This window comes from Eimeria acervulina, genomic scaffold, assembly GCF_000499425.1.
Source record: "Eimeria acervulina Houghton genomic scaffold, Eah_scaff670, whole genome shotgun sequence".
Lineage (NCBI taxonomy): Eukaryota > Apicomplexa > Conoidasida > Eucoccidiorida > Eimeriidae > Eimeria > Eimeria acervulina.
In genome coordinates, this window is record NW_013547207.1 from 2,875 (window position 1) to 15,406 (window position 12,532).

Here is a 12,532-nt window from a genome sequence, read left to right on the forward strand (position 1 = left end):
GATCGTATCCCGTAGGGCTGGTCTATATGTTTGTGTGGGGTGTGTTGGGATCGGATCCCGTGAGCCAATTTTTTGTGTGTATGTGGGGTGTGTGGGGTGTGTGAGGTGTGTTGGGATCGGATCCCGTGGTGTCACTCTGCGGAGTTGGGCATCGACGATCCCCACAACGGCGTTGAATGCTCCTAAGCCTCCCTGCTCGCAATGCATAGGAAATGTGCTGCCAGGGAAGACAGAATAATAGAGGAAACTATGGCCGATCCCGCTCCCCAAGACTTGTTTGTGGCTGCTGCTAAACCCCACAAATGGGATCCGATCCCGTCCTGGGAGCGACATGTCTAGATGCTGGAGTAGAGGCTCCCGGCCACAAGTGGAGGCAAAGTTTGTTATTACATAAGGAATATAACCCTCAAGCATTGCCTTAGACAAAGACAAACAAATACACAAAAACGCACGCTGCGTACAAACATCTCAAGTAAATAAATACCCAGTTAAACACTGTTAACAACAACAACAGCAGCAGCAGCAGCACCAACAGCCGCAACAACAGCAGCACCGCCAGCAGTGACAGCAGCGCGAACAGCAACACCAACACCAACAGCAGCAGCAGCACCACCACCTAGAGCAACACCACCGACAGCAGCAGCAGCAACACCCCCTACAGCAGCAGCAGCAGCACCCCCAACAGCAGCAGCAGCACCACCACCACCCGCAACAGCAGCAGCAGCAGCACCACCACCACCCCCAACAGCAGCAACAGCAGCACCACCACCCCCAACAGCAGCAGCAGCAGCACCACCACCCCAACAGCAGCAGCAGCACCACCACCACCCCCAACAGCAGCAGCAGCAGCAGCAGCACCCTCGAACAGCAGCAGCAGCAGCAGCAGCAGCAAGATCATGATACCTGAACAGCAAATTCTGGGGTGAAGTTTTTGCCGTCGAGTATTTTTCCCCAGTTGTGAGTTTTGCGGGTTTTCCAGGGCCAAATATAATTCATAATAAATTTAAATCTATTTAATAAATCTTCTACGTAAGCAGCATCAACGCTGCTGCTGCATGCGCTGTGTACGCAGCACTCGCACCCCACACCACCAGAACCTGTGGCTGTGGGGGCCCCTGTGGGGGCCCCTTTGGGGGCCACTGTGGGGGCCCCTTTGGGGGCCCCTTTGGAGGCCCTTTTGGGGGCCCCCAACGGGCAGCGAACAGCTGCAGCAGCAGAAGAAGAAGCAGCAGAAGGAGCTGCTGCTGCAGCTGCAGCAGCACCTCGTGCATGCAGATGCTGCACCTTTCCCTCACACTTCCGACCCACCATCTTATGCGGCACCGCTGCAGAGCCGCAACACTCATTAGCAGCAGCAGCAGCAGCAGCACCTTCTGCTGTTGCAGTAGCGGCAGATTTCGTCTTCTGATGCTGCCTTAGGAAGGAGGCGCTCGAAGGCTGCTCTATCTTCTGCTGCTGCATATACACCCCAGAGACACCCACCGTGTTTGCTGCCTGTGATGTGGGCTGCTCCTGCGACTGATCTTGCTGCTGCTGCTGCTGCTGCAGCGACTGCATGCGCTGTGCGGATGGTGCGTGCAGCTGCTGCGGGGCCCCTGCTGCGCTGCACTGATCCACGAGGGGTGCCAGAGAGGGCATGGGCGGTGCAGCAGCCGCAGCTGCTTCTGTATCTGCTGCAGCTGTCGCTCCATCGGTTGTCAGTGCAACAGCAGCAGCAGCAGCAGGAGCAGCAGCAGGGGTAGCGTTGGCACTGGAGTTTGCAGCTGGATGGGACAGTTTGAAGGTCTGTGGGGCGTATCCCTCTACTGTCTCTCCTGCTGTTTCTGCTGCTTCTGCTGCTGCTGCTGCTGCTGCTGGGCCTGCTGCAGTGATTGCAGCAGCAGCACCAGCAGCAACACCGGTTCGTGTTGCTGTCTCCTGCTTCTCTGTAGGGCTGTTGTCTGACTCCGATTGCTCCCATGTCCCTTGGTGTTCTGCAGCTGTTTCTGCTGCTGCTGCTGCTGCTGCTGCTGCCGTTGCAGTTGCTAAACATGTCTGGCGTCCCTCTGCTGCATCAGAGCTTTCGCTGCTGCCCCTCAGCAGCAGCGCCAACTGTCTCCTTTCTGTCTCTCCTTGGGGCCCCCCTTTGTCTCCGCTTGTTTGTGAGTCAGCAGCGTGCAGCAGCTCAACACTATTCATTGCAGAGCAGCCGCTTCCTTTCCTGTTTGCTGCTGCTGCTGCTGCAGCAGCAGCAGCAGCAAGTGGTTCTCTGTCTAGGCGAGGAAGAGACCCCTCGTCAGCATCAAAGGAGACCCTTGGGGACAGCATCATCGGCAGCAGCAGCTCCTTAGACTCAACTGCAACAAAAGAAGCCTCTGCACTAGGAGCTGCTTCCGCTGCTGCTGCTGCTTCAGCAGCTTCTTCGGCTGCTGCTGCTTCAGGAGATGGATCCGCTCCTGGTGCTCCAGGAGCTGGTTCCGCTGCTGCTGCTGCTTCAGGAGCTGGTGCTGCCACTGCTTCAGGAGCTGCTTCTGCTGCTGCTACAGGGGCTGCTGCTGCTGCTGCTTCAGGAGCTGCTGCTGCAGCAACGGCAGGCTGAGACTGTGCAAGATTCCCCTCCTTGTGAAATGCAGTTGCTATGGCCCCACCTGTTGCTGCTGCTGCTGCTGCCGTTGCCTCCACCGCAGCAGCATCAGCATCCGCAGCAGCAGCAGCAGCAGAAGTCGACTGTGCTGTTTCCTGCTGGGGCGGAGGGTCAGAGGAGTGCTGCTGCTTCTGCTGCTGTTTTGGATTGGCCTCAAGAAGAGATATAGATAGTTGATTGTCTCCTTCAAGCCTCTCCCTCTTCATTAGCTGTCTCCTTCTATATCTTTCTTCTCTTGTCTCCTGCTCTTGCATGCACCCGCTGCGGTGTCTCTTCACCTCCAACTGTCTCCTTTCAGGAGATGCATCAATCGAACGTAAACGTAGCCGCTTCAGCAGCAATCCAGGGGCCCTTACTGTCATCATACACCTATCGCCACTCAGGGGGGCCTTGGGGGCCCCCCTGAGGGGGCCCCCAGGGGTCCCCCCAAGGTCTCCCTCAGAGGGGCCCCCAGGGGGCCCCCCAAGGTCTCCCTTAAGGGGGCCCCCAGGGGGCCCCACAGGGGCCCCTCTTAGGCGCCCCACATTAGTAGATATGTCTGGATGTGTTGCTGGTCTTCTAAATGTCTCTGTTTTATTTTCTTGTTTTTGTTTAGCTAAGGACGGAGACACCTGCCGTCTCCTCAATAAATAGCCGTTGCAGCACAATCCATCCTCAAGCTTGAGTGTCTCCCCAAAGCAACTCAACGCCTGCTGCTGCTGCTGCTGTTGCTCTTGCTGCTGCTGCTGCTGCTGCAGCTTGCGTTGCTTCTCACGCCGTCGGCGAAGGAAGTCCTGGATTCTTTTCAATTGCTGCTGCGTCTCCTTCAGCTGCTGCTGCAGCAGCGCATCTTCACTAAGTGTCTCCTTCTGCTGTCCCTTAGGGGGCCTCAAGAGGGGCCCCAGGGCCCCCCGGGTAACAGGCGAGTGCTGAGGGTCTGGGAAGCAGCAGCAAGGGGTGTGCATGCATGCGATGGGCCCCCCCCCAAACTGTCTCTTTAGGGCCCCCTGTCTCCGCATGCGAGGGATAGCTCGGGCCCACCGCCGGCGTTGCTGCAGGCGCTGTCTCCCTTGAGCAGCCGCCCTGCGTTCTGCAGCAGCAGCTGCAGCAGTAGCAGCAGCAGCAGCAGCAGCAGTGGGAGCGACGCAGGCAGGAGCAGCCGCAGTAGCTGCTGCTGCTGCAGCAACCCTCGAAGCAGAAAAGGGTTCATCTACTATTGTGTAGCTGCTACAAAAGTCTTTGGGGCCCCCAGGGCCCACGGGGGCCCCCCTCCTTCCCTCTACCAGTAGGGCCCCCTCCCCTGCAGCAGGAGTGAGGGTACGGGGGGCCCCTTCACGAGCTGGGGGCCCCTCTGCAGCAGCACTCTCGTTTGGCTGTGCCTCTGCAGCAGGTCTTGCTGCTGCAGCGACGCCAGCAGCAAACGATACCCCCTCAAAGATACCCTGAGGGGCCCCCGGATCCTTGCATACTCCAAGGGCCCTTCTATTGCTCTTATAAGAAGACACAGGGGGGCCCCCATCCTCAGCAAAGCCGTTTAATGCACTGCAGCAAACATCAGGGGGCCCTCTACTCTGCGTCTCGCCTCCGCTAGCCGTAGTGGGGGCCCCTGAAGTGCTGCAGGGCCCCTGAGAGGGGCCCCCAGTACTGTCTATGGGGTCAGCAGGGCCCACCAGGGGGGCCCCCTCAACAACTGGGGGGCCCCCCCGGACCCAGCTACCGTTGCTATAAGCGTTGTCCTCCTGCTCTACGCCTTCTGCTGCTGTTGTTGCTGCTGCTGTTGCTGTTGTGTCTCCTGTTGCTCCTGTTGTTGCTGCTGCTGCGGCAGTTAGGGCATCTGTTCGTGGGTAGGGTGTATGTGATCTTCTGTCTCCTCGTTGCTGCGGGTTCAGCTGTCTCCTGTTGCAGCTTTCTGTTCCGGGGGGCACCTCTGTCGCGGTGTCTGTGGGGCCCCCGTGCTTCTGCTGCTGCTGCTCACCCCCAGCTGCTGCTGCTGCTGCTGCTGTTGCTGCTGTTGCTGCTGCGAGCCTCCCCGAAGCCAAGTCAGTAACTGTCTGCACTATCTGTTCCAAGTCCTTTTGCTTCGGCAGCGGCATATGAAAGCCCTCAATTAAGACCCCCAGCAGCAACACAGGGCTCTCCCCGTCTTCAGGGGCCCCAGGGGCCCTCTGACGGGGGCCCCTGCTGCTGCCCCTAGGGGCCCCCTGCAACTCCGCTGAACCCTCTACACCTTCAGAGGCCCCGGAGGAGGGGCCCCTGCCCTGTAGGGCCCCCAAGTTGGGGGCCCCTTCACTTCCTGTACCTTCTTTGTGGGGTCCGTCCCCTTGGGATCGGGATCGGGATCGGGATCGTGGGGGGAGACGAACGAAGATAGGCCACATGCGTTGAAACTCAACAACAGCAACAGGCTCCTCTTGCTGCTGCGCCTGTCGGGCCCTCCTCAGCCACAATGAGGGCACTTTGGGGGCCCCCTTAGAAAGACTTCTTCTTAGGGCCGAGGGGGCCCCCTGGGGGGTACTACAAGGGGCCCCCCTGGAGATACTACTGGGGGCCCCCTTGGTACTAATGTGGGCCCCATTCGGGGCCCCATTCGGGGCCCCCTGGAGGGTACTACTAGGGGCCCCCTTGAGGGTACTACTGGGGGCCCCATTGGTGGCCACATTGGGGGCCCCTGGGTACGCTGTAGAGGGGGCCTTGGGGGCCGCCGAACGGAGTCGGTAGGGAGCCTCCCTCCCTAAGGGCAAGCATCCCTCCTCTGCTGCTGCTGATCCTGCTGCTGCTGCTGCTGCTGCTGGAACTTCAACTACGGATCCCCTCAGGGTCTTCGTTGGGGGCCCCCCTGGGCCAGTTTCGGGTAGGGCCCCCCCCCTTTGGGTATTCACTCTCTGCTTCTGCTGCTGCTGCTGCTGCTGCTGCTGCGGCTTCTGTTGCAGCGGCTGCCGCAGCGCATAGTTGATTGCCCCTGGGCGCATGGAAGTTGCTGCTGCTGCTGCTGCTTCGGCGTTCTCTCTTAGGGCCCCTTTGCTGTTAAGGAGACGGGGGCCCCCCTGAGGGGCCCCCTTCTTCTTGCGCGAGGCCTCAGGAGAGACAACTGCAAGATGCTCCTCTATACAGTCGAACCAGGGTTTATCAATGCTGCAGCAAACCAGAGAGGCCCTCAGTCTCTTAGGGTCTGCTGCGCGCACCACACGGAGACACTGCGTGTCTGGGCCCGGGGCATCTGAGCTGCTGCTGCTCTCTTCTTCAGCAGGGGGGCCCCCCCAAGCGCGACGGGGGGCCCTCAGGGGCCCCCGTCGACGTCTTAGCCGCGGCAGCAGCATTGTTCCTGGGGGGGAACCCCCAGCAGCAGCAGCAGCAGCAGCAGCAGCAGAAGCAGCAGCAGCACCACCTGCAGCTTTGGCCGTCGCCTTCAGGGACTTTCGGAGTTTCAAAGGATCTGCAGCAACGGCGCCACCAGCAGCAGCAGCAGCAGCAACAGCAGCAGCAGAAGCCTCATCTGACTCCTTTTTGCACGCCACACCCTCTGCTGCTTCTGTATGCAGTGCAGCTGAGCCCCCTCCCCCTTCTTCTGCTGTGGGGCCCCCCAAGGGGACCCCAGTACCCTCCATCCTTCCTTGAGGGCCCCAGGGGCCCCTGTCTCCTGCACCAGCGAGAGGTGTATAGACACCAGAGGAGACAGCTGGGCTCATATCGGGGACAGAGGCCTTATAAGGTGCAGCAGCAGAGTTTGGGTCAACGTTTGCACGCTGCTGTTCCTGCTGCTGTTCTTGTTGCTGATGCTGCTCTTGCTGCTGTTGCTGCTGCTGCTGCTGCTGTTCCTGTTGCTGATGCTGCTCTTGCTGCTGTTGTTTCTGCTGTTCTTGTTGCTGCTGCTGCTGTTGCTGCTGTTGCTGCTGTTGCTGCTGCTGTTGCTGCTGTTGTTGCTGCTGTGCGGCCTCGTGTTGCAGGCGCTGCAGCAACTGCTGCATGTTCTTCAGTTTGTCCTTTGCTTGCTGCCGTTTTGCTTTTTCGCTTTCGCTGCAGCAGCAGCGGTTGCTCTGCAGCAGCAGCTGGTGCAGCGACTGCGGTTTGCTGCTGCTGCTGCGGCTACCCCACTGCAGCAGAGACCACTGGTCCTCGCACAGGTCCACCCCTGCAGCAGCAAACACTGCATGCCAATCAAAGGGGCGTCCCCACCCCAGATGAGAAAACCGTTTGCTGCTTTTAGAGCTTCCTGCACCTCTTAGGCCCTCCTGACGGGGGGTCCCCCTACCCCGGGCTGCTGCTGCTGCTGCTGCTGTTGCTGCTGCTGCCACCGGTGCTGCTTCTGTTGCTCCTCCTGCTGCTCCTCCTGCTCCAGCAGCCTGACGCCCATATCGAAGCACCGCGGGGCGCCCGGAAGAAAGCGAAGAAGGTGTCTCCTGCAACAAACAAGCAATCACGCAGCACCAGCAGCAGCAACAGCAACAGCAGCAGCAGCAACAGCAGCAACAGCAGCAGCAACAGCAGCAGCATAGCGAGCCTGATAGATAGGTGATTCATAAGCCCTTCTGTGGCATCTCTAAGCACAGCTTCCCCCCTTTTCTATTTTGCGAGGAGACATTCTGTCTCCTCGCTTGGTGCTTCTCCATCGAATGCTGCTGCTGCTGCTGCTGCTGCTGTGCCTGCTGAGGGTGCTTTAAGAGCAGCAGCAGCAGAAGCAGCAGAAGCAGCAGCAGAAGCAGAAGGCGAAGGGCCTTAGAGAGAGAGGGAGACAAGGAGACAAAACACTCACACTATGCGACCGCCCCCTCCGTGTGCAGACACCTTGATAGAAAACTGTATCCTTCTTCGCTCTACCAGCTGTCTCTGTCTCCTTCTCAGGGGCCCCCTTTCTTATAGCAGGGGGCCCCCCAAACCCTAGATCCTGAGGAGGGGGGCCCCCATGAGGGGGCCCCTTTGCTGCAGCCACGTCTAGGGTCCCCCTCACTTCACCTGTCTCCTCTCTGGGGGCCCCTCCTTCACAAACGCCGTTTTGGCGGGGCCCCTCCAGGGGGCCCCCTTCTATAGGGGCTACCTCATGGGGGCCCCCCTCCTCAGGATCCAGGGTTTGGGGGTTCCCATCCGTGGGGGCCCCCTCTTTAGGAACCCCCTCCTTCGGGGCTCCCCCAATGGGGGCCCCCCCCTCTGGGGCCACCTCCTTGGGGGCCCCTTCCTTGGGGGCCCCCTCCTTGGCGGCCCTCTCTTTGGGGGCCCCCTCCTTGGGGGCCCTCTCTTTGGGAACCCCCTCCTTGGGGGCCCCTTCCTTGGTGGCCCCCTCCTTGGGGGCCCTCTCTGTGGGGGCCCCCTCCTTGGGGGCCCCTTCCTTGGGGGCCCCCTCCTTGGGGACCCCCTCTTTGGGGGCCCCTTGCTTGGGGGCCCCCTGTTTGGGGGCCCCCTGGTCTGAAGACTCCTTGGGGGGCCCCTGGTCTGCTGTCTCATTGGGGGCCCCCTGTTTGGAGGCCCCTTGCTGTGAATTCTCCTTGTGGGTAGTACCCTCTTTTGGGGCCCCCATGAGGGGCCCCCTCCTTGTGGGTTTCCCTAAAGGAGAGAGACAGAGAGAGTAAAGGAGACAGAAAGAGTAAAGGAGGCAGAGACAATGAAGGAGACAGATGGAGACAAGGAGACAGAAGAGAGACACTAAGAGACACCCATAGTCAGCCATCTGCCCGCACCCAGCCAACAGACTCTCATAATACTGTGCACCCCTAAACCCTAAACCCTAAACCCTAAACCCTCCTCGTTTCACAAGGCCTTTTCTGTGCCTGAGGCGAGGCAAGAGATAGACGAAGCTATAGCAGCAGCAGCAGCAGCAGCAATTATGCATACCCGAGGACCTGCGCCGATAGGGGCCCCCGGGGGCCCCCCTTTCTTGTACCCCTATCTCATTAGCTGTGAGAGAGCCGCTGCAGTGATAGCCCCAGCACACGGGGGCCTTAACATCTAAACCCTTGCGTCTCCTTTCCTGCACGCCAAACCCTAAACCCTAAACCCTAAACCCTAACCCTAAACCCTAAACTGCGGACACACCCGGCAAAACAAACCACCTTAAACCCTAGACCGTAAACCCTATAGCAAGCTGCGAAATGAGGGTTTTCGTTTAGGGTTTAGGGTTTATTAGAGTCGTGCGACGTGGGTTTAGAGTACAGAGGTGAGAATTGTAAGGGTTTAGGGTTTAGGGTTTAGGGTTTAGGGTTTGTTTACTGCTAGGAGTCTCCTTAGGGTTTGCTTGAGGAGGTGGCTTTGGGCTCCGCATAGAAGAGCATCCATACAAAGAGGGCAAAGACGAGAGAAGCAAGGCCCAGCACAGTTGCTGCTCTCTGCCTTTGTAAAAGGAGACAAATTGATGCCCCAATGAAGCTGAGAAGAGCGCTGTACTACGACATCCCCCATACACTGCGCTGCTGCCATTAACTGCAGATACACCCCAAACCCCACACATTCATAAATATATGTACAGATAGACACAAAGACACAGCAAATAGGAGACAGGTAATTAGTAATATAAGGAGACAGATAAAGGAGATGTATAAGTATATATAAAGAAGAAAAGAAAGAAACAGAGACAAAACAAAGATAGATAAAGAGACAGACAAAAGGAGACAGACAAAAGGAGACACCGCCGTCTCTGATAAATACAAAAAGAAATAAAGAGATGAAGAGACACCGCAAAGGCAGACAAAAGGAGACAGACAAAATAACACGAGCAAAAGGAGGCAGACAAAAGGAGACAGATAAAAGGAGACAAGCAAAAGGAGACAAGCAAACGAGACAGAGACAGACAAAAGAACATAAGCAAAAGGAGACAAGCAAAAGAAGAGAGACGCCACACAGAGACACCGCAAATAGCCCATAGAGAAATACAGTAGCAAACAAACAAACACAAGGAGACATCCCTGAGGCTATTAAAGACAAAGACAAAGAGACAAAGAGATAAAGAGATAAAGAGATAAAGAGATAAAGAGATAAAGAGACAAAGAGCGACAGAGAGACAGAAGGAGAGAGACAAAGAGACCCCTGAAAGGGCCTTGGAGACAAAAGGAGACATCTGATGCCTCATGGGGCCCTGAAGATCTGTAGATTGCTAATAGAGTGAGTGCTTGTGTTTGCATGCATTTAGAGTTGTTTGCTTAAATTGACGTACTGCAATTTGTTTATTAGCTCTGAGAAGAGACGGAGGAAACGGCCAGAAAAGTTTATGATTAGCGAGGCAGCAGGTTTGAGGTGTATGCGGAGCTAACATATCTACAATATCTTGCGGGACATGTTTATTTAATTCTTCTCTTTGAGTTGTTAATGCTAACTCTAATAAATGCTGAAGTGTATGCAGCAGAGACACTGTATGCTTACGAGAGACACTAAACCACAGCTTGCAGCACAGATTACCGCTGAATAGTCCCTCTAAGTATTCTTCTCTCCTATTACTTTCATCATCATACTGCTGCAACAAACAGCTTTCATCATATGCAGAACCTAAAGAGGGGCCCCTACTCTCTTCAGCATATTCAGGGGCCCCTGCTAACCTCTCGGGCCCTTCAGGGAGCCCACCACATAACAGGGGCCCCTCAACTGTCTCTGAGGATGAGAGGGCTCCTTCAACGCCTTCTGAGAATAGCAGGGGCCCCCCAGGGGCCCCACAGGATATGAGGGGCCCCCCAGGGGCCCCACAGGATATGAGGGGCCCCCTAGGGGACCCATACGATATGAGGGGCCCCCTAGGGGACCCATACGATATGAGGGGCCCCCCAGGGGCCCCAGACGCTGCGAAGGCCTCCTCAGGGGCCCCATAGGATGAAAGAGGTACCTCAGGGTCCCCAGAGGAGGGTAGGGGGCCCCCAGGGGCCCCATAGAATGAGAGGGGCCCCTGAGGGGCCCCGGAGGCTTGTAGGGGCCCCCCAGGGGCCCCAGAAGATACGAAGGGACACCCAGGGGGCCCTGGTAATGCAAGGGGGCCCCCAGGGGCCCCTGGGGCCCCCTTGACACCAAAAGGTAAGAGGGGCCCCTTAGGGGGCCCCCCAATAGACAATTCATTCGGATTGTCTTGGCTGTCAGCAGACGAATCCTTACGAGGAGGGTCCCCTGGGGGCCCTCCTGGGGGCCCCCCTGGGGGGCCCCCAGGGTCTGTAAGGGTATCAGCTAATGTTGAGGGGGCCCCCAAGGTCTGCGATGTCGAAGAGAAGGAAATTAGACTTCCTTCAGCAGCTGCTGCATGCGTTATGCTGCAGGGATACAGCTGAGGCTGGGGGCCCCCCATTATAAGGCAGAGGTATTATAAAGAGATGCTGCTGCAGCACGAGAGAAGAGGGGCCCCCCTCGCTCTGTTAAGAGCAGCAAGAAGACATTAAAACAAAAAATAATTAATAATTTAAACTGTAATAGAAACAACACCACCAAACGGTGTAGAACCCTGGCACCAGCACCGCGAGCAGCTGCAGCAGCAGCTGCAGCAACAGCTGCTGCTGCTGCTGCAGTGAGGCCACTGGTCAGGCGGCGGCTTCGCCTGTTGCTGCAGATTGTTCAGTCGTTTACTGCTGTCTCTTTTATTGATATTTCACAAATATATTCAATCAAATCTACCCCACGCTGTGGGGTCCCTGTGCTGCTGCTGCTGCTGCTGCTGTTGCTGTTGCTGTTGCTGCTGCTGCTGGTTCGACGAGGACGCAGCAGCAGAGACACCCCTAGATGCCGCATGCATGCGTTATCCCCAGCAACCTCACAGGGGAGACACTAGCTGCTGCTGCTGGTGCTGCTTGCGCTGTTGCTGCAGCGCCGGCTGCTGCAGCTTGTCTTAGTGTTGCTGCTGCAGCTGCTGCTGCACTGTTGTTGCTGCATTTAGAGGGTTTGTCTTTGTGGGTGCTTGTCTGTCTGTGTCTGTCTCTGTCTTTCTGTCTATGTCTTTCTTCCTACCTACCTTCTGTCTCTCTTTGTCTTGTGTGCTGTCTCTCTGTCTGTGTCTCTGTCTTCGTCTGTCTCCTTTTCTTTTTCTCTGTCTCTGTCGTTGTCTTTTTGTCTCTGTCTGTTTGCCTGCCTCTGTCTCTTTTTGTTTTTATTTGTTTATCTTTGTCTCTCTGTCTCCTCTCTGCTGTCTTCGTCTGTCTATCTGTTTATATCTTGCTGTCTGTCTCCTTATCTCTTTGTCTCTGTCTCTTTCTTTTTGTCTCTTTGTCTCCTTTGTCTCTTTGTCTCTGTCTGTTTATATCTTGTTGTCTGTCTCCTTTAATCTGTTTGTCTTTTCTTTTGTCTCTGTTGTCTCTTCTTTTGTCTCCTTTGTCTAATTTGTTTCTGCTGTCTCCTTTGTCTGCTGTCTCTCTGCTGTCTCCTCGTCTGTCTCTTTTTTATATTTACTCTTTTATCTATTTTCTTTTCTGTCTCCTTTTAATATATTTATCTGTCTCCTTTTCTGTCTCCTTTTAATATATTTATCTGTCTCCTTTTCTGTCTCCTCCTCTAATTAATGTGTGTCTTTAGGCTTGCTAAGGGCTGTAGAAGCCTCTGTTTGTCTTTAAATATATTTTATGTTTTAATTTATTTTGTTTATTTGTTTATTTGTTTGTCTGTCTCCTACTGTCTCTGTCTCTTCTTTTTCTGCTATTTTTCTTCTCTTGTCTCTCTGCTTGCAACCTGATCTTAAATATTTTAACAACAAACAAAGGAACTTCAGTCTCCTCGACTATTGCTGCTGCTGCTGTTGCTGCTGCTGCTGTTGCTGCTGCTGCTAGGGAAGTAGTTTTAGTGCCGCTACTGCAGCAGCTCTGCAGCTGCAACTGCTGCAGCAGCTCTGCAGCTGCAGCAGCAGCAGCAGCAACCGAGGCGCATCACAAGCCGAGGTGTACGTACACCGCAGCACACAACGAAGGAGTATTTAAACGCTGCTTATCCCTGAGGACTGTCTCTTTATTGTCTTTTGCTTCGTTGCAGAGCGATGTAAAAGTTTCT

General features: G+C 56.2%; 1 protein-coding gene across 1 annotated transcript; it reads right to left on the reverse strand.

Annotated features, from left to right (window-relative positions):
- Positions 1 to 406: 406 nt before the first annotated feature.
- On the reverse strand, positions 407 to 10,850 carry EAH_00046000 (hypothetical protein, conserved; the record flags this gene model as incomplete). The annotated part of the gene is made up of 6 exons (XM_013391551.1): positions 407 to 417; positions 1,089 to 6,999; positions 7,353 to 8,294; positions 8,475 to 8,575; positions 8,801 to 9,010; positions 9,983 to 10,850. 6 exons carry the CDS (start codon positions 10,848 to 10,850, stop codon positions 407 to 409), a joined length of 8,043 nt encoding a protein of 2,680 aa, XP_013247005.1.
- Positions 10,851 to 12,532: the final 1,682 nt, after the last annotated feature.